This window comes from Haliotis asinina, chromosome 3, assembly GCF_037392515.1.
Source record: "Haliotis asinina isolate JCU_RB_2024 chromosome 3, JCU_Hal_asi_v2, whole genome shotgun sequence".
Taxonomy (NCBI): domain Eukaryota; kingdom Metazoa; phylum Mollusca; class Gastropoda; order Lepetellida; family Haliotidae; genus Haliotis; species Haliotis asinina.
The window spans coordinates 34,340,326-34,363,275 of NC_090282.1; the positions used below are offsets into that span (position 1 = coordinate 34,340,326).

Below are 22,950 nucleotides of genomic sequence, written 5' to 3' on the forward strand. Positions count from 1 at the left end.
TGCTAATGACACTATGCAATGCACAACTTCAATCACTGAGCACACCAGATTTGAAATTAACATCTATCGGGCTTATAAGCCATAAACAAAAAACCTGATAAACGCATCGGCAAATGAACCAGTAGCAAATGAAAAGGCTTCGTTAGTAATACACTTGAGTGCACATCGGTATCGCGGCTGCTTCGTTGCGAGGGAGGTAGACCCAAGTGCAAAATATTGAACTTTTGATTTGCGATTATATGCTCATAATTCTGTTTATTCGTTCCTGTTTTTTCTCTTAATCATCGGTGCATTCATATATCACAAATAAGTGATAACTGTGTTTTAATTATTTTTTATGTTTTGGTTACATGTGACCTTTAACCTTTCCACTCCCACGCCATGGCGACCACATGATACAACTATGCACATTGCCATTTCAGAATCTTTTGGCAAAATGGCAGATGAAAGAATACAACAAAAACCTTTCAACACAGGTTGTAATATAACCGTCAGTATGTCATGATGCATGGAAAGAGGAACGATTCCGTTGCACTCCACTTTTCAGCTCTTCGCTCTAATGTACAAACTAATGAGCGATGATACACAGGTTTTGCAGAATCTAGCAGTCGCACCGTTTTTTATTATACGTTTTACAAACTGTCATGTTTCGAATTACCACACGCAGACGTTGAGAGTTTTTTCCTGATACACCTGTTTTACATGATACTTGAAAGGTTTTTTTCCAACGTCTTTAAGCATCTGTGACTGTCTTCACAACAATTTCCATCTTTAAGACTTGTGACTATTGCAGGCACATGTTACTACTTCAAGCAATAATTAGTTATAATGTTAGCAGTTTTACATACGTCAGTTTCGGATGATTTGAGCTTTAACTCTCAATTATAAGACGAAGCAGCATTACGTTAAAAAATGTACTGGGTTCAAACACGTTGCACATGAGAGTCGCAGTGAACGTGACTGACAAAAAGTAACCAAGGAACCGTACTTATGACCAAATGCCACATGCATGCTCAGCGTAAAGAGATCGTGATTCCCTCATTCATCTGGCGCATGCAGAGGAGTGGTGAAAATCCCTGAAGCCAGTATACTGCGTCTTCTGGAGGTTCAAGGGTAGGTGTTCACCCGATCTCCTTGCAAATACCACCATCCAGGTAGCTGCCAGACATTGTCGTTAGGCTGTGGGATGGTATATGTCAGAGACGATAGTGCAAATGTTAACACAGAGGAAATCAGGACATTGCTATTGACAGGGGTCATGTGACGTGTCCGTTGTTCAAAGTTCATTATGATTTATAGTCACTTTCCAGTTTTTTTATATGATTACAATGAAATTGAATCATATCTTGGGGAGTGTTCAGAGACGTATTACAACACCATGATATTGTTATATTCCTTTCTTAACCATTACAATCAGTAAAATAAAGAGTACAACTTCAATAATGTTATTTCCGTTGTAGGTGCTTAAAAAAGTTCATTAAATCATTAAATTCTATATAAAATATATAACGTGAATGCAATCTAAAGATTCCTTACATTGGAATAAAGACATTCAACAGCATTAAGGTATATACATGTCAGTCTACATGTTTCAAATAGTACATTGTTGCAAGCAGTTGACCGAGAACATAATGGTACAAGAATAACATCATCAAAATCAAATCATAGCTGACATAATGTATTTGATATTTGTATAACAAAATACGGTGCGACGAAAAATCAAGTAACCTCTGTTGGCTTGTTTAAAATTGACATTCCATGAACCTGTTCAGATGTTCTCAGCATGGCATTGTACGTTACACGGAGGCAACTAAAACACTCCACCAGGAAGTGCAGTGCTGGAGTCTGTGATATTTTGTGAAACTCTGACTCATATAGTTTATGTCAAACACGCACTACAAACTACAGATGTTTAGCAAGTTGGAGTTTAGATAACGCCCTACTTTATGGAAACACATGTTGGCATCCATCTAAACCTGCAATAATGTTTACAGATGAGGTCAGGGGGCACTGTAATAACTGACCTCATATAGGTGGTCTACTCGTACATCTGGTGTAACAGCCAGACTACATAGTCGTGTTAAACATCTCTTTGTCTTTTACACTATTGATGTTCCTTGAACCATTCTGCAAAGCATGGGTATTAAATATTATCTTGCCTCCCATAAAAATGTGGCTTTCTGATTGGCTATGCGCCCTTCTATTATTTTCAGTGTACCCCACTTATAAGCGAGGTACATTTAAATATATCCCGCTGCCAATGGCAACTGATTGGGTACTTCGTGGTGGTGCTTCTTTACCTCAAATAATATTGAATCACGCATAACACACGAAAATTACCAATGTTTTGCGAATGCAAATCGATATAAGACTAAATCTGTTTTTCTGCAAAATCTAGCGATGGCTACGAAAAGATTTGCCCCGCATTCCAATACATAAATGTTGACAAAACGTTTAAATATAATCCCTGTGAATATTACGAAGGTGCATTACATCGCGGCGACTTTACTAAGACAATACCTGCAGAAATAACAGAATGATGCAAGATTCGAATCGTTTGACTGAAGTGTACTCTCCGATACCCATGCTTCAAACACTTCAAAATCAACAATGAGGTGTTCGGTAAGATGAGTACGCTGTTCACTGCCCATGGGCTGATGTACCCTCGATGTCTGTGTATGGTCCCTGAGCCCACTAGTAGCCAGTGAACAGCTTACAATATAAACCTCTAAAAACATGCCTGTGTGCATACGTGTGTACCTTTAACACTATTCTTGATTCCTCTTCACACTAGTATATTCAAGTGAACATGATATCAATTGCAGTTTACATACATTATTGTAGAGCAGCGACCCATGATGTTCAGATGCAAACATTTCGATAGGTCAGAATGCTATACGTATTTCTTCAGCTTACACATATCTTTAACATTAAAAGCGTTATTCGTGTGTAAATTACACATCTCCAAACACTATGTAACAATGTCTCTCAAAGATATGCTTACGCCCTGTTTTAGAAACTGATCAGATGTTACCATAATTAATGACATGGAAGTTCCTTTTATGTTTTTCTTCCTGTTTTTACAATGAACTATTCAGTTGTCGAAACACGCAGCACGAGCAAATATTAACATATTTCAAAGGATACGAGAACCCTGTTTACAGCAGTATTTTTATTACCTTCGGACAATGATGTCTGTAATGAATATAGAAAATGTGGGGTGCACTACCTAAATCCAATGAAATTAGTATTTTATTGTGCAGCAAGTGTTCATGAAAATGAAAGCATCTTGACGAACGTCAGTCACTTGTCAGTCACTATGCCAAAATGGAATTACCAATTTAACACAAGACCACAGGAAAGCTCGCCTTGTCTCAAAACTCAATTTATATTGGCTCACAAACATATTAGTGATTATATTTTAGAGTGTCACTCACATATGTTTACTTCACTCAAAGTCTACAATATAAAGATTGCAAACTTTCCGGTAATATTTTTCAGTATATCTCCAATTTTGCATTTTCATTACTACAAGTTAGTAAATACTTGTTTTAAGTGTTAAACTACATATCTTTGACGCGTTTCATTGCTGTCTGTTAAGAGGAACAAGCTATTTACGTCACAGCGTGGATACTTTATTGCAACTATCGTCTCATAAGATCGATGGTGTCAGAGTAGGATTCTCGGGTTACTCATGCTATATACAGACATTCTGTCTTTACTTGTCAAGCTGAAAAAAAGAAACATTCATTAGTTTTTCCTAACTCTCAGTGGTTAACATCTGCACCGTCAGCATTTATGTGGATACAGTAAAACCACACTTTTCAGCCCCGTGTATATAAATATCGACCAAAGAGAAGATTGACTTTGTGAAGTGTATCAAATTCATACATTTTTCAAACCAGTTGTTCGATACCAAATATTGCGAATACTCCACGAGATCATTCTATTAGTTCAGATGCAAAAACAATACCTCAAAATTAGTCATAGGAATACGCATACATAGGAGCATACAAAGAACACGGTCAACTGACAGTGAGTGTTATTTTATTCAAAGCAAGCAGTATTACGAAATCGGAATTATAACGGAATGTCATGTACGTAATCGTAGATCGTTGGTGACTGCAATAAGATGCAATGACACAGAATCAGATAAACCACAAAATAGAGGCTAACATAATATCGGAAATATAGCCACCACATTACGAGTAAACATCTCACGATCAATAGTCGGCTCCTAAGAGCAGAAATAATAGTGGGGTCCCATTATTCCCTTAAGGGAATACTAAATTAATTATTGCAAAATCGCACGACCCCAGTGACACAGTGAGTGTCATTTTAACGCTGTCGTTATCACATTTTTCTCAGCCTGTCAGCTAGGCGTGACAGAAAACTCCAGGTGATGCTGGTCTGAAATGGTGATCACTGAGGTGATCGCATCCTAGATCAAAGGTTTCTAACACGCCTAATCCCATGAATCACGAGAACTGCGGAATAGCCTCCCCGGGTTGTTATATGGGAGTCACATCCCAGATCAAAGCCTTCACTAGTTGGATGTGCAGTATTTATTAATGTAATCATCAAGATGCACTTCACCAAAACAATGTTCCCATTACCTATTTGCACTACTCCACATCCGTTTACAAAAGCGATTATTTCATTATAAAGCATTCCAATGGACGAACACACTGACATATACTGGTATAAACGCCTTGGTGTATATATACGCTAACGTCTGCAATTACAATTCCCAGTTACATGCAGCCATCTGAATATCAGATCGTCATATTCCTTATTTTCGACGCAAAATCTGCAGGTAGCGGTGCAGAACGCTAATTAGAAACCGTGATACCCTCCTCTTTAGATACAGCTGTGCTCACTTTCACAAGGAACCATCTGAAGATCAGAAGATGCAATATCCTATATTCTCGACGTAGTACAAGGTACCCATGAAAGACATATGCTTCTTTACACTTCCCGTTCTGTGAGTATACGAGTTTCTGACAAGACCCCCAGAGATGCATGGAACACTTGGCTCTGTAGCGAGATTGTTTGTAGAAGAAACCTGGCATCAAAACAGAGAGTCCTGGGGTGCCAAACGTGTAGTGGCATTGTATGAATGGTACATTGAGAACAACAATAGAAGACACACACGTAAATCACCTTGGTAAGCATCTCTGTATTGTAGTTATGGGTAATTGCTTGGCGAGTGTCTGTTCGCCTGTGGTTGTTGAAGCAGGCCCAAACATCTACAGTGTACAGTACGAAGGACGCTTCTTGTAAGACTGGAACATCTGGAAATTAGTTGTCCTCCTCAACTAACATCATTCGTCGTGACTCCCAGCTGGAAACCTCATGGTGTCCGAAGATGTTACGCCAAATTTCTTCCAAACAGTTTCTATGCTATCAAGTGTGTCATTGAAGTCTAAACCAAATCAAGCCGGCCTGAGCAGCATATACGACACAACCGTGAACAATGTCTCGGCCAGAAATACTAATGAAAGTACATCACGAGGCATTCACATCACACGCTCTACTTCCCATCGAGGAAAACATTTCTCAACCAAAGTCATGGCCATTTCATCTACATAAAACAAATCATCAGTCTTTCCGCCGGGATTCAACATAAATATGCACTTTACCTTACATTATTTTGGTTGAAATGTTAGCCGTTTGTTTCCCATAAAATAAACTTAAACAATAACTGTTTATATCGAACAAAATCATTGCTCTAAATCCATAATGTGAAACCATCTGTGTATACAATCGTTTCAAAACCATGGACCGGAAACGGAAATACAATTTAACGGTATTTTAATTCTCGGAATGGATGGACATTCTGAATGTAATTCATGGAGTCCGGGTTGAAAGGTCCAAGAGAAATGAATTAATCAAACTCGGTGAAACCCTCCCTTCGATGCCAACATATATGGTCCAGAACAGGTAATAATATATAGGCGGGAGCCAGTAGAATCTGGTGGTGTATTTATGACCGTGGCTTTAAGACCAGCTGAAAGCCTGCAGTCGCAAAGTGTGGGCGTCGATGAAAGAACCAAACCAGACACGGTGCAATATATCAGATATCTATAGAATTTAAAACGTTTTTACCAAATGAGATCACAGACACTTCACCCTTAAGAGTGATGGCAGAGACAGTATATCATATGTGTATTTAAAGGTAAATTATCAGTTTGAATATTTAACTAATGTAACAATTTTCACTAACTCAGCGTTGTTATTAAATGCTTCCAACATAAGGTCATCATGAACAGTGTCGGTGATTGGACGAGAATGGTGCTAGCGGGATCCCGGGCCACCATGACTGCACCAAGAGATTATTCACATTTTGCACCCAACTGTACAAGAACAACCAAATAGCTTCTGGTGCCACATGTCAATCCAGCTATCGTTTACAGAAAGCTACACACATCTTGGCCAGTTGGGAGTTTGTGTTTCGACATGCTGACATTACGTTAAGTTGAAACCTTTCAAAACACATCAAACCCAAACAAATCCGTTCAATCACCAGTAATATATGCATACGAGCGTAACACTGTAAGACGACAGATCCCAACTTGCACTAAGGGGAAACTGCATGAGTGCTCATGATGTCAGTCAAGGACTGTCTGGTGCATTCTCTCTCATGTATTTGTCATATGCTGGTAGTGACTGAACTGCGACGTAAAATTGATACGATTATACACAATTAATTGCGAAATACTGAGTTCACACTTTGTCATATAATCATCTGAATGCAGATGGATCGACTATCCCACGCCATGTTTAGAGTGAGTGCGTTATCCGTCTCTTTATCTTTTTCTAAGGAAACCCATGTGTAGTCATTCTGCGAGAGAGTGACGTTATTGTCTACTAATTGTGCCCTGCAGGCCATCAACAGACTAGGAATGGCGTGCATGCACTACACGAAACATGACCTTTGACACCGTGCATACATCAAGTATGCGGTCAATGTCAGAATAAAATGTCAGACATAATAGCGAATTAGTCAAGAGGTGTAATTTATTAGGATTGGTTGCACCGAGGTTTCAGGTTCTCCGTAGACGAAACCATATACAGTACATAACATATAGCGGGTCTCTCTGACACTAGAATCAGTGAATCTTTATCAAGTGAACTTCTTTGAGGGGCATTGTTTAATAGTTGTGAATATGAAGGAAAAACAAGTTATAATCACTAGCTTGATGACGGCGATGTCACAGAAGCGAACTCATTGCAATAAAGAAATTGACTATTCATAGGATGTTTTTCCTATACCAGGTGGAGGATAAATTTTGTTTTAGGTAAGTCATCCTAGTTTGTAATTGTTAAGCATCTGAAATATAAAAAGGAGTACCGCTCATTAACACACCCATATATCATTATGAAGAGAGCGCCTAAACTGACTATTTCAAAAGAGTGTTAGTGGAGGAGTTTGTCACAAATCTTAGTTGAGTTTAATGCTGTTTGGAACACGCTATACGTTATACACTACTAAAAAAAGAAACGCATAGTTGAAAATTGTTATCAGTTTATACACTTAAGTTTCAGTAATACAGGGCAGGCATGAAGAAAACCTGAATGTATATTAACGGTCCAATGCTGCAAGAAACAGTACGTCACCAATGACAATTGTTCCAAAGTCAAGGTCGCAGAGCAGTCAGTATCTTGTGTGGCCACCATTAGCACCAATGGTTGCTTAGCATCGGCGTCCCTTAGACTGGACCAGATGCCGGATGAAGTGCCTGGAAATGAGTTGGTACTCTTCCCTCAAGGCCACAAACAGTGTAGGTAACGTCTGTGGCTGAGGGTGACGCTGTTGCACACGACGATCCCATTCGTCCCACAGATGTTCAAAAGGGTTCAGAGCCGGTGATCGTGAGGGCCAATCAAGAACCTGAACGTTGTTCTGGGCAAGGAAATCCCTGGTTTTTCTTGTTGTATGCGGCCGAACGTTATCATGCTGAAAAATGACGTTCTGGCGGTTCATGAAAGGAAGGACGTGAGGACGTGAGGTCTGATGATTTCATCACGGTAACGTTGAGCTGTCAAATTGCCCTGTCCTGCCGCTGTATGCCACTGTATGAGATTCCAGTCCAACCATAACACTTGCACCCCCAAATCTGTCCACTTCCTGTACACAATTTGCGAGTAGCGTTCGCCACGACGTCGATATACACGTGCTCTGCCGTCGGGACGTCGCAGCATGTAAAGTGACTCATCACTGAAGATAACACTTCTCCACCTTTGCAATGGCCATGGGAAATGTTGGCGACACCACTGTTTGCGTTGTTGCCGATGTTGTCGTGTAAGGACAGGTCCTCTCAAAGGTCTTCTGGAAAGAATACCAGCCTCACGTAACCGGTTCCTCACAGTCATAAATTGTTCTGAGTCCTGAAACGATATTGTGGAGGATGGTGTGGTAAACCTGTTCCGCAAATGTCGAAGCCGAATAAACCTGTCCTGAGCCGCGCGTGGTCACACGGGGTCGACCTGACCTGGAGCGATCACGCGTTGACCCTTGCTGCTGGTAGCGATGCCAAAGTCTTGCTATGGTACTCTGTGACACATTCGGTTGCCTTGCAATCGCAGGGTGAGATTCCCCATCCTCCAGTTGACCAATCGCATTGTTGCGACGAGTCTCAGTAAATCTAGGTATGACTTTAACACCCATTTTAAAATTGTCAACTTTCGAAAGAACATCGAAACCCCCGACTTTTATTGGAAATGGTGCATGGAATGTGCTTGCAAAAGGAAACGCATGAATTCATTCCTGTTCACAATTTATTGCATTTAATGAGGAAAACAGATGTTGGTGCTTTTTGGAGAGTTGTCCTCAGTGACAATGGATTCAAACTCAGAAATGTTTGCAGACAGCGTTCACCATAGATATACTGATTACGTAGACACCAATGATTCCAATTCGAAAAGTTTCTTGGAAAAATACTACCTAAGCGTTTCTTTTCTTGAGTAGTTTATATAGCTGTCACCTTTGTATTTGTCGTCTTCTGTTGATAGTTTGGGAAAACCAGGACAGCCAGAACAAATCTAATTTGAAATGGTTATGTATGGGAGCAACGAAAACAATCTTCAATTCATATGAAAACAACCCTACAGTCATCAGTAAACATCACATGACCATCGCTTGCTCTCTATTTATTTATCATTACTCGTCTCTGCCCCATTCGTGAACAAACTCGATAAGGGGGTATCCGTTTGCCTTACATTAAGATCAAAACTGCACACGTAACTGGAATACACTTCCGTTTCAACGTGATTACAGTTACGCTATACAGGTTTCACTACTTGAGACATCTTGCCAGGTTCAGTGTAAGTGAACGTGTGTATATGAAGCAAACGGCAACAAATTCAGACAATGGCTGATTACTTCAAGGTCGTGACGGACTGACTGACACTGACCAGAATCTTAGATTATATCCAGCTGAGACGAATTACCAATATAAATACAGCAGAGGCCTCTGTAAATGCAAGTCACTCTCAGAGTCGGTGTTTTGCCTTAATTTAGGCTAGTATCAAGACATAATCCATATGATAGCCCTAGCAGCAAAACACGTGAAATTGAATATGGTTATCAAACGAATATGTCCCTCACACTTCGAGCTGTGTATATTTCAAGAATCGCTCAAATTGCTCAAGTGCGTGGGGTGTTATTACGCCGCTTTGAACAGTAATTAGTTTGTGAGTGAGTATGTTTTCATATCATTATATCCAGAAACATCAAGGTGGGGATATCTGAAACTGACCTCACATATCAAACCCATGTATGACATTGAAACCGAGCCAGCGGTGGCATCGTGATATCGGGATACTGAACACATATGCCTACCTCATAGATCCTATCTGGGGGGTGGGGTTTTCACGATATACACACCCTTTTCTGGCAGCTACACATTTACACACAAGGAAGCATATCCACACTGACAGCAACATTCATACTGACAAAAACATATTTACACTGACAACATATTCATCGTGACAAAAACATATTCACGCTGACAGAAATATATTCACACTGCCAGAAACATATTCACACTGACAGCAACATCTTCACGCTGGCATGTTTACACTAACAGCTATATATTCACATTGACAACAATATATTCACACGGACAGAAACATATTCGCATTGACAATAAAATATTCACACTGACAGCAATATATTCATAATGGCAGAAACATTTTCACGCCCACAGCGACATATAGGCACTGACAGCAACATATTGACACTGACATGTTCACACTAACAGCAATATATTCACACTGACAGAAATATATTCATCCACACAACGGCATATTCGCACTGACAGAAACAAGGTGACACTGACAACATATTCATATTGGCAGTAACATATTGACACGGACAGCAGCATGTTCACACTGACAGCAACATATTCACACTGAAAGTAGCCCTGTTTTGTCATGACTCACATGTGGCCTTGTAAACGCCCAAAAATGAAGAGTTCTTTCATAGATATCATAGTATCGCTCTGTGATACTCAGAGAAACGAACTCAGCGAATTTGTATGAAAACCCTTCTTTAACTTCGTGTAAATCTACATCATGATAAACATCACAGACATGCGCTTTGGTTTAAGCTATTTTTAAAGTTGCGATAAACAAACATTATCTGTTGATGATAAACCAGTGCGTGCGTGATGTATCTGTATGTACTACCCCTGAGGGGCGATAACATGGCCCATGTTCCTGTAGAAGACGTATATGCCACGAAGTTCTACTACTTATCAAGGCACAGAAATAACAGCATATTTCATTCTTCATAAGCAATTTGAAGATAACAGACGTTTATGTCATGCATAAATGCCCCCGAAACCTGACAGTTGCTAGGATGACTCTCTGGGTACCAAACCAGTGCACCTCGGCTACAAAGCACGGAATCCTGTGCACTGTTTTCAATGGGAATGGTTTCAGATGCAACAAGTGCAAACCGATCTCTTTAGCAATTGCTTCAATTATGAATAATCGCTCCAAGCGGACTAAGATATGCGCATCCTTGACTAGGCACATAGGAGTAGACTTTCTGGCATTTATAGCTTGAGCTCCACACAGGGTTACGGAGGAATTTAATCGTTTAACAAGTACGAGATGTTGCAAAGCTTGCATCATGAATGAGTGAACTTGATCAACGCAAAATATTTGGATAGGCATTTCTCCATAACAATCTACTCAGGTAAAGGGTTACGGTACCTGTATACTGCCATTCTTTGAATGCTTTATAGATAAGTTTACATGCAGCAAGTATATAATGTGTTTGGTTTGGGGTCCTTTTACCCACCTGAGAGATTAGAAACCTCTTTATCTTTACCATTAAAACACGGGAATACATAGATAATTAGAAACCTGGAGCGTATATGATAAACCTATCACATAAACATTAAAATAAGTGAAGGAACAGACTTATAAAGATATGCATGTGTAAGTGTCATTTAAACTCACTCAGCATTAACGAGAAGAAAACGAACTACCTTGACATATCTATTCTACGAACAAATCCAATCAGTAATATTTAGCCGGAAAATATGCTATCACTAGGCCTTGCCGCCGATTCTTACCAAAAATAATTAATATCAGTCTCCAGATGCTGACTCTTTGTCACGGCCCGGTTACCGTTCATGAAGACGCTTCACTTTTCTGTAGGCGCTTGTGATCTTGTGTTGATCAACACAGAACTGCCTGATTGATAATGAGGCTGTTTTTGCCGCATTACCTACCATCAAACGGGTCCAGGTAGTAATTATTGGTATGTTTACGACTGGGGTGGGCGTGTGATATGGACAATCATGTATGACACCTGTTGTCAAAGTCATTTACATCGACAGGAACCTAAATAAGGAGACAAGAATTGTTCATTTATTCATCAATGACGTCAACGCTTATCCTTCGTTTATGCCATAATAGGTACAGTCGGCTCTTCAACGAATTCGTATACCAAAGTGTTGAGTTTCAAAGCGTATTACAGAACACTGATGGTTTAATCATCATCTGATGCTCACGTAAAAACGTTCAGGTACCGTAATGGTTACCTTTCTAAAAGCACGAATCTTTTGGATAGAGACAAAATTGGGTCCTTAGTAGTTAACCTTCTTAAACATATTTTTTTTCATGGTGACAAACTTGGGTCTATAATGGTGAAGCCAAATAAAAAAGTAAAATGTTTCTCGAGCATCGGCGCGTCACTTATATTGGTGCGGGTAACAATTTTTATTGCCATTAAAAAAATAATAATTTTGACTTGACCGCGTCCCGATCAGCCGCTTGTCCACTATAAGAATGAGTGTCTATAAGAAAGAGTGTGACTGAATCTACAACTCATTAACACGTGCTAAACCTTCCAAGATGTATCTCTGAGAGAGAATAAATAAGACTGTGTTCCTCCCTCGTCACGTTTTTCCTATCAAACATTTGTAAGAAAAAGTCCTGCCATCATCGTCACTTTTGAGAAAAATGTGCCCGAGAAACAATTCATTATTTCATGCAGCTTTAGCCTTCTTAAAACCGGAGTTTATTACATGAAGACAAACGTGTCGGTACCCTTCCTACAGCACAAGTTTTTTTACATGGAGACAAACGTGTCGGTACCCTTCCTACAGCACAAGTTTTTTTACATGGAGGCAAACGTGTCGGTACCCTTCCTACAGCACAAGTTTTATTACATGAAGACAAACGTGTCGGTACCCTTCCTACAGCACAAGTTTTTTTACATGGAGACAAAACAACGTTTTTCTTGCAAAACTCGAGTTAAATGCATGGAAGAAAAGTTTGTTTTCCCTTTGTTTAAACACGAACTAAGTAAATAAAAAAATATAATCCTTACAGCTGACATTCTACAACACAGTACACAGAGAAAGGTTTATACCATTAATTGTTGATTTTCTATTAACAAAAGGAACCTCTGGATCCTGAGCAGTTAAGAATGGTGAAATTCAGCTTGTTCGCTATTCCTATTCCCTGTTTACAAACACAACATGTTTAATGTCTCAAGTATAAAAAATTACAACATTCAAACATCAGCACCAGTAGCAACAGAAACTAGCATCAGTACCATCTGAAAATGCAAGGCCAATCTGCATTAAAGAGGTCGCACATTCCTTAAGCATTCCAGTAAGCTGCTGCAACTTTAACATGATGCATGCAGGTGCAACACGTGCATGTCCTAACTAGATACGCTCCAGAAACACGCAGGTGTAAAACAACACAGGAAAGTATACGTTTGTACGTGTAGTTGTTGTTACGTAGGCCCTGCATTCACATGTTCTGAATGTTAAAGGGTGCGAACATACCCTCCCGCGTTTCAAGCATTCTGCGCCAATGATCAAGGTCGACTGTTTTACTGGTTAATTCACCGGGAGGGTAAACGACTTAAAGGTAATTAGTTCGAGGTTAAGTTGCAGATTCAACTCAGACATCTTAAGGTTTTTTGTCTGCTGTTGAAGAAAATATTGGTTGTGGTCGAGCCAATCAACATGGGAGTTCGTAATATGATTCCGGGTTTAAACTGACCTGACTGCTTGGATCAACGGCTTCATTGAGTTTCATGGCTCCGTAATATAATCACACGGAATGAATGTGCTTGAAAGTTTAATTCATTTCTTAATGGTATGAATGCAGCAAGTGATGGCTCACGTAGACGTCTGAACGTCGGTTATTAGACCAGCACTTTACAGTCACTGAGGTATCAAGTCATTACAGTCGATCAAACATGAACCAGAATAGAATAGAAGATTCACAAAACCAATGATACCTTGATAGGTCCCACTCTGTTACACACGTTCTAATTCTATGATTGGTATTGTATTTTGATAGTGGTTATAGAGTTGAAGTATCACACAAGACAAAGGGGTACGATTTCACATCTCGTGGACGCCCATGTTCGTGTCGCCCACAATGACCAAATTAATGTTAAAATATGCTTAAAATCTCCAAATCACTTACGTATTCAATATTTTGAGTAAGATTGTATCAATAGACAGGAGCAGTACATCGCTGGTGTAACTGATCGTACGTATGTTTGTACGCTGAACGCGCTGAATCTAAGCCGATCAACTTATATGTTATCATATTAATGACAAGTAGTACGTATATTTAACAGGTACACGTACTCCCTCGAGATCAAAAAATAATATGATCATAATGGAAGCTCAACTGCACTGCTTTCTCCGACACAGAAACCCATCCCGTTTGTTGATGAAATAGCTGCCTAACCTTGATGACTTAAAAATATCTTTACATATAATATTTTGAGATTAACATCGTAACTCAATATTAGCGAGAAGCACTTATACACCAGGGTTAAAAACAACTACCTCAGGTGATGTCTATGATGTTGTTGAAGAAATGTTGTTTTCAAGTACCTGTCAATAGCACCTCAGTCAGTTCATGAATACTGTAATATTAGCTGCGTCGACTATAAATTTCTCCCGTCAAAATGCTGAGCATGACATGTAAAAAACCTCTTTGAAGCCCAAAGCATTTTTTATTTTCCGGGATAGGAATGGAAAGGACGTACAGAAAGGACTCCCTGTAAGACGTTTCGTCATTAATCGTGGTAATTGTGTAGGCATGAGCAAGAATACTCAGTGTCAAAACAAACGGGATTCTTAGAAACTCTGCACGTGTCTCTCGTGCATTCCAGTGTGCACACGCATAGTAGGTGAGACGAGAAAAGCAGCCCATTTACCCCGTTGGAACATGTTCATTAACGCTGGCGTCGTCTCTTGTTCACAGCTTCGCTTTCGTGGGGTTAAAGGCGTAATGGAATATATAATTCCCAGCTGCGTGGCCTAATTGATACACTCATGTACTCACGAGACAAACTCAAATTCAAAACGTTCTTTTCTTACCTCGACAGAGTTCGAAATAGCAGTGAACTGATGGCTATAGGACTGACACAATACAAGGACCGTTGATCTGACCACATTTGGAAGACTTGCTTAGTCAGCAAATTCGTTCCAATGTGGACTGTCCACACTAGTGTTAAATACTAATTTAAGCGACATTCTGTCAGGGACAAGCGATAACACAACGTACCCACAGTCTTCACTTAAAATGTTTTATCCATCAGTTATCAATCCACAATCCACCATGCTGGCGATTTGGGCTGAGGACGATATATGATCAAGATCTGAGTGACCCTTAATATAGTGGAGTTCTGGCTGATCCCAGGTGATCAGCTAGTATAGTGGGGCTCTGCTGATCCCAATGATCAGCTAGTATAGTGGGGCTCTACTGATGCTGATCCCTGATAATTAGCTAGTGTTGTGGAGTTTGGGCTTATTCCCTTTTATAACGGCTGTTCCCCTTATATGTTGTAGTTCTCGCTGATCTCAGACGATCAGCTAGTATTGTGGAGTTCTTGTTCATAACCAAGCAACATGTAGTTCTGACTGCTCCGCTACTATAGAGACTTTGTGGTTGTTCCTCTGATACAGTAGTTTGGGCTGATCCCTCAGTACAATATAGTTCTGAATGAGTCCATGGGATAGCATAACTGTGATTGACATCCTATTACAATGTACTTCTGAATGATCTCTCAGTACAATAGTAACTCTACCTGGCTCACTGGGATAGCGTTTATGCGAATGACAGCCTATTATAACGTAGTTCTGTTTGAGTTATGGATAAGTTCGAGAAGGAAAGGATTGCAGTGATTATCTAAACCGGCAGCTGCTGGGGAGGGAGCGTGTTACGGGCGGTCGACAGGTGGGAAGACACTTAAGCACATTTGCAAGTCTTAGCGATCTATGGGTGTTCTACCTTCGGCCTCTCAGACATATAGATACATGTTGAAACATCTTGACTCTACATCTGCCGAAGGCTGCTAGTTCCTGATGCACGGCAGCTGAGAAAGATAGTATGTCATACCGATGCCAGACTGCCCGTTAGCGCAGAAACAGCATTGTTTCATGGTGAACGTAACATCGGATGGCATATGTCGGACGGTCGCCATGGCATCACGTTCCAGCAATTACGAGCACACTGACCAGAAATGAGACATGCGGTTACATCGCATGCTTCAGTTTCCGTTATTGTGTTTTCATGCATGGATGTGTAACTCGGGTCCAGAGTAGAATACATATATTTCAGTGTATAGTATGTTAATTACAACTAAATATATCAGCAAATCTGAGCCTGTAAAAAGGTATCATCGCTTACTACGGCAATGTTGCACAAAGCTGGTTTAGCTCTACGGCTGTCGCTAGGGTACCTTTAGGTAGCGCTATGATCCACTAAGCAACGGAGACCTGGCCTTAGCAACATCCTTAATATCATTTCAGAAGCCTACATCAGGATACCCAATAAACCTCACGAAAAGAGTCGATACATGTATTAATATACTTAGTACGACACTTAGACACACCTTGAAAGGTCGGCCAGAGGCCCTGATTTCCCGTAAACATACAGACACAAACTCCAGAAACCACAGCAGTGTTGCTACAAACAACAAAGTCACTCGGTGCCAGTGGTTCTTTGGTCCAGACATCCGTAAATCAGAACATTCATCTGCCAGGGGTACTGACCAGACTGTAGAGTTTTACAGCATCATTAAATCCTAAGCACTTGCATTAGTTCCTTAAGTCTCAGACAGGGTTTTGTTGGATGCAGCGCCTGGTAGTGCAACGCAGCTTCCAAATACTTTAAACTGTGTATAGGTATTTCTGTGAAAAGCAACACAGTCAGGTTATACAACCAACATTCGCGGGGATAGAATAGGTCAAACTTTCCTACGGAAAGCGTATGCCCAAACAGTTCAAACCTGGTATACGTAAGTATGTTGCATTACGTTCCCAGGAGCCATCCGTTTGCAATCACGCATATCGTGGTCGCTGCATCAGTTTAACGGCCATTGCACACGGGCTTATCTTTCACACATGGGTATTCTGGAAGCAATAATTCCACCGGTACCAGTGGTAACTTGACGTGATTGGATTGAATGATACTGGCAAAGAGGTCCGGCGATCATCTACGCACTGATGAAGAGACAGCCAACAACTCCACAGATTTCTATCGCCAGTAGCCGTGCTCTTTATTTAAAAACGCTGAGATGTTAAGGTACGTCGCTGCAATGGTTTACCATAAGTCCCGAGGACTGATTCCCTTCCCTCCCAACTATTACCAAATCAGTATTTCGTATTGGCTATGGCTATTGGGCTTGGCTTTGTGCATTTGAATTTCAAAGCCTTCAGTATCTCTGGATATTTGTATTTATGCCTGGGGTTGGAAAACTGATACATCTTTTTATCACACTTTATGGTAAAAGTATATGTTGACATCTGTGAAATCCGTTATCGTTGAGTTTAGGATCGTTGAAAAGCTGTTTCAATAATTAATAAAACACATGCTTTAAAAATAGCCTGATCGTTTTAAATTATCATTCGTATGGTTATATCATATATCATTTGTAAAGTGGGTAAAAACCGGACACAAGAAGAACTGTACAGAATTGTCAAAAAGGTTTCAGTCGGCAGTTTGCAACAAAATATCACTCAACAGACGCGTTTTATGGATAACAACTTCTTTTTAATTCTTTATACCACGTCTCAGAGCTAATTCTCATTCAGCATTCACTTGATGCTACTTTTTACTCCTTTTTCATGTGAATGCTGAATCAGAATTATCTCTGAGACATAAAGAATAAAAATGACTTTTTTATCCATAAAACGTGTCTTGTATTCACGTTCGTCCAACTCCTAAATGACTTTCAAAAACTTCGTTACTCAGCAAATATTAAAATTCACTTACCTGTTGCCAAGGAAAATCCCAATGGTAAAGACTACGATGAATGTCGTCATGGTTTATGTCCCCCAATCCTACCTACAAGAATCACAACACATCCAACCTTCTGTATCCCTCAAGCAAACTGGCGACCGTCTCTCCGCTTCACACTCTGCCAACAAAAATAGACCCAGAGGCAGACGATAGATTGTGCGTTGTCAGCTCGTGCGAATTGGGGAACTGAGCGTCCGTCAATCTCGTATCCCACCAACAATTCCCGCGGTTACTCTACAGGCACTTTCTGTAGTAAACGGCAGCCGTTGTAGTCTGCAAGTACTTTTTCCTCTCCGCGTCCTTGAATGTGTGTGTTATTATCTTGCTGTACACCAGCATCTACCAAACTCATCGGTTTTCACTGCTAATTCCACTGAGCAAAAAATGTAACTCCTGTAGTTTTTCATTAGAGGAGAATTCAAGCACTTTTGGAAGGTATACAAACGTCTTGAACATTCTGAATCTCGTTACACATATACCATGACGGATAGCTGTGATAGTTTAGTTAACAGGGAGTGAGAGTGCGCCGAATTGTATGTTAAAGCTGATAATTTACATATCTCCAAAGGCTTAAAAACAGAGGTGGTGGTTGTGATTTAAAACCTAGAATTGACTAATATGGATCGAGTGAAATATAAATTCACGATGGGCAGAGGGTGAGTTTAGTTATATGACGCTTTTAGCAATATTCCAGCAATATCTGTTTGTACCCATGTGGGGAATCCAACCCCGGCGAGACAGAATGGGTAGTTACATACGGATGCTAAGAAATGAATTTAATGAGAAAATTAGTATACTGTTAATACATGTACGACACCTCGTTTGTCTTGACAGTTTACTCCAGAAACCTCGGTCTGAGCGATTGTATTTTGAGGCGACCGCATTAATTAAAATGCCAACTTGCTGATGGTGCTAATTTATTGGTCATGTGGACATGACGCCCAATGTCGGATCAGTGGTTCGAATCCTGGCACAAGACTCGGACACTCTATGCCCACTACATTGGCACCTATTGGCTGAGCACGTTCGTATGAAATTTGAGCAAAATAAGCCAAGCACAAGACTCGGAAATGTTATGGCTGATACATTAAGACAATCTTTCCAGTGTAATTGAAAGACTCTAGTCAGCAATGGTCCATCGTACGTAGTACTTGAAAGATAACTGGTGACCATGTTATAAAGGATGAATGACTGATGCTAAACACACTTTCCACACTACCGAAGCTCATTACGGTAGAGGCGGAGATACGCGTAGACGCTGTATTTTGTAATACATGTATAAAAAGTTACGTTAAGAGCCACGTACAGTATGCTGAAGCATGCTATGTGGCTGAAGGTAGCAATCGCCCTACTCAGCCCACAAGGAGGCTTACATCACACGTATGTTCCTAACGTGCAAGTCCCATTGATCAAAACAGGGGTGGATACAGCGTTTTGAGAAAGGCGGTGCACACTATTGAGACAGGGTGTGGGGGTTGGGGAGTGAGGTTCAACCCCTGCACCTACCCTCAGCATCCACCCGCCATGTACTTAACACTTAAATGTCCGCAAATCTATGGGTATCGCCCTATGATTTTTTTAAAGCAGGGACAAGGGGTTGATTCCCCCACGTGGGTACGACGCGTAGTTCGACGGCTTGACCATTGTTTCTGCCTTAACAAGACTAAGTACACAATATTGGAATCAGTTTAAATGCCCTTGATAAAACAGTTTAACAACTGTCCTTTAATTTTAAATATACATCAACTAAAGATATACCAATGCCCCTTGTTACTGATGTGTGACACCGTTACATGTCGTGCAGTTACGTCATAAATACAGTTTTAACAAAGCGTGTTTTGGTTTTTAATTCCTGTCACGAAACCACAATACGTCTACGTCCGTCACACTAGCCATCTATTTGAAGAAAGGGTCATGCGGAGAAATAACTGATTAATCTCTATTTTGTAAGCGGGGAACACGACCATAACTACACAGGCGTTTGTAGAAAGCTTGGCGTCAGATATCCTCTCGGTGGTGTCAATTGGTCTGACATTTCCCTGACTATCGGTGGAGTATCAGTAACTACAGATGATGTACATATATTAGCCTGTCAGAGATGTGAAACTAACACCTACCTAACTGCTGTCGACGATTCGATTCGCCGTAAGTGTTTGCAACGTCATTCGCCTTTGGGTTTTCTGAAGTGAGTTTCGGACGTCACGTCCCTCTAAAACAGCTTGTCTTTGTTATATGGTTATGTGACATGCAGTTCAAGAACATTTCATTGTCTGAGGCCACATATGACTGTATGATCTTCTGCAACCATATTTCAATCGGGCATTACGTTCCCTAGTCACATTTAGTCTCATCTCTGAATGTAGATCCTGAGTGCCCGCTCTCACAATTACGGGTGCTTCAGAAGTGACGTGATTGTTGTTTAACACCACAGGTGACAAAGTATGCCAGCCATGTCACGGTGACCTGTAGATAATCAACACAGGAGAAAACAGGAACTGAAAACACAAGCAATGGCACTGATGTACGTTGACATGTGGTCACAACTTTTCACTCTCCTGTTATAAGAATATTGAACTTGACACGTATTTGGCCCGAATCTCTCCACTCCCTGCTTGACATATAGTGCCTATTTATCTGATGGGAATATATTGATTCTGATGATTGTGAAACAATGGTCACTTGTCAGGCATTAATTACAAGAACAGTCAGCACAATCACTCTCCCATCTCCCAGATAACATATGCAAAGTATCAAATCTTGAATGATTGTTCGTGTCGAGCTTGTCCAGTTCTTCCCAATCGTAATTTAAAAAAAGCTTAACATATCTACAAGAATTATAGGTGATTTGTCCCTGTAAGAATGAACTATCCTCTTCAACACACTGCCTCGAAAGGAACTGTAACGATCATAGATTTTGTTCCCGTCAGTTGACATTGACATCGGGTGTCATCACTAATATGTTATTCAACCGTCTGTGTAATTTGTTTCTCCTCATTTACCAATTGTTTAGAAACTTCCCGTTGTATAGACAGCCAATGTGAATGCCTTTAGCTTTGAGGTCTGAATTATTGGACGATCAGCATTTTATGTAGAAGTGGTTTCAGTGTTCAAAGTGGTAAACGATTGTTAAATGTTTTAAATTGGGAAAATTGGTCATTGCAATGCGTTAAACGTCCCTGATCATATATGTCAGTGAACTCATTTCAAATAAAGGTCACGCTGCTACACTTCCTGCAACAAGGTCAAGGTGAAGATGATCAGTGAGAATGGTCAGTATAAAGACCCAATGGTTTAAACTCCAAGCTGTATTCCATACCATGACCTCAATGTTGGTCACGTGTCCCGGCTTGTGTTTGTTTCAATAGAACCCATTTTCCAAACTTTTTATTGCGGAGGGGTAGCCAAGTGGTTAAAGCGTCACGCCGAATACCGGAATTCGATTGCCAACATGGGTGCAATGTGTGAAGCCCATTTCTACTGGAATCTTGCTAAAAGTGGCGTAAAGCCTCACTGACTCCAAAGATAGTAAGTTCCATGCTTAGTCCATTTCACGCCGTTCCGAATGAAATCGCCATGTGGATACTCAGTCATCTCAGGCAATTATAAATGCGCCTTTCGGTCCCGTCTTAGTCAGGCAAGAAACCGTTGATCGTGCGGTCAAAGTCAATTTCGTTTCTGGATTTATCAGAATGTATTCTGTGCTTCGTTTCATCGAAATGGGCATTGTCTGCGACCTGCAATCCTTCATCTAGCCCCCCACGTCAGTCTGTCGCGCCACGTGGTGGTAAGGCTATGTTATGTTAAAGAGTTCGCAACAGTGTTGGAGCCCATTTCTGGTGTCCCACGCTGTGATATTGTGATGCTGCTTTAAATAAGACTAAACGCACTTAGTTACTTACTCACTCACTCATTCACTCGCCATGACATGCTGGAACACTGTTCAAAGACGCAACTCTCTGAGAAGGCAGAGCAACTTAGCTGAGAAGGCAGAGTCTCCGTATTGAAGGGGCCTGGGAGCCGTTCAACAAAGTTATCCTAGAACTGAGGTGATGTAACTCCCATACCTTAACAGACACTGGCAATGAACCTGTGTCGTACAACCGTACCCATGTAGGCAGGGTTTTAAGGTACAGCACCTAAGAATAACGAAAACCCATGCTTACTCGCTTAAGCCACTTAAAAACATGAGTGACAAACACCGAAACCCCTTCGCAGTTTTTCTTTCTTTATCTTTTTCCATGTCAATCACCTTGAAGGCTGTAATTGAAATACATGTCAATAACGAGTTCTAGTCTCAATCATTAGCACAAGAGCACTCGTTTATTTGTAAACGATTCTGCCGTCTGTTTTCTGTATGTTAGAACACAGTGCCATTGGGTTACGTCTGCAAGCCGCGTGTTAAGGAATTCAGCATCGACAAAAGATGACTCCAGGGACTCCAATGCACGCGACATTCGTCAGGTTCACATCTTGAATGTATCCAAACATCATTTTAAGTTAATAGGCATCGGTGGAACTTAAATTAAGTGTAACTTTTCAATCGGCTGTGAAGATAATATGTGCAGAAATGTCGGGAAGAACTACTGAAAAGTAGCATGGACTTTTGGTAAAAAGTAAACGGTAAGATTTATTTTCTCATTGGGAAAAGCTGTTTCTTCAGGTTTCCAGATATTATACCAGTACGCTACTCCCACCGTATGTAATTGCTATAAGGATAGAACATTATAGGTAAGAACCTTGTGCCTTTCCTTCGGCTCGATTTGTTTGTAGGTTTTAAGAGTTCATAAGTTGCACAAGTGATAAAATCTAAGACCTGCCATTAGGAATTCCTCCCACCTCATGCTGAGAAAACTTAATAAAACTGACGCGAGGTTGAACCAAACTCAACTCTCTCTCTCTCACAAAAAACACACACGACCGCGCACGCACGCACGCACGCACGCACGCACACAAACACACATATCAGCTATATGGCGGTCGTCTGTAAATAATCGAGTCGGGACAAGACATTCCAGTGAAAGCAGCATAAGTAGCTATAGTAGCCTAAGAACAAGTGAACCTAGCATGATAATTCTATTTGTTTCTCAACGCAATATTCTAGCATAGATAAATGGACAAAACTGGCCTGGTCATCCATAGATCCTCGTT

General features: G+C 40.6%; 1 protein-coding gene across 1 annotated transcript in view; it reads right to left on the reverse strand.

Annotated features, from left to right (window-relative positions):
- Nucleotides 1–18,040, reverse strand: part of LOC137277869 (neuronal acetylcholine receptor subunit alpha-6-like) — a 51,239-nt gene extending 33,199 nt beyond the window's left edge. The window contains exon 1 of the mRNA XM_067809842.1: nucleotides 17,776–18,040. Within this exon, the coding sequence (XP_067665943.1) occupies nucleotides 17,776–17,825 (50 nt within the window). The 5' untranslated portion in view covers nucleotides 17,826–18,040. The remainder of the gene's footprint in view (nucleotides 1–17,775) is intronic.
- Between the last annotated feature and the right edge of the window lie 4,910 nt (nucleotides 18,041–22,950).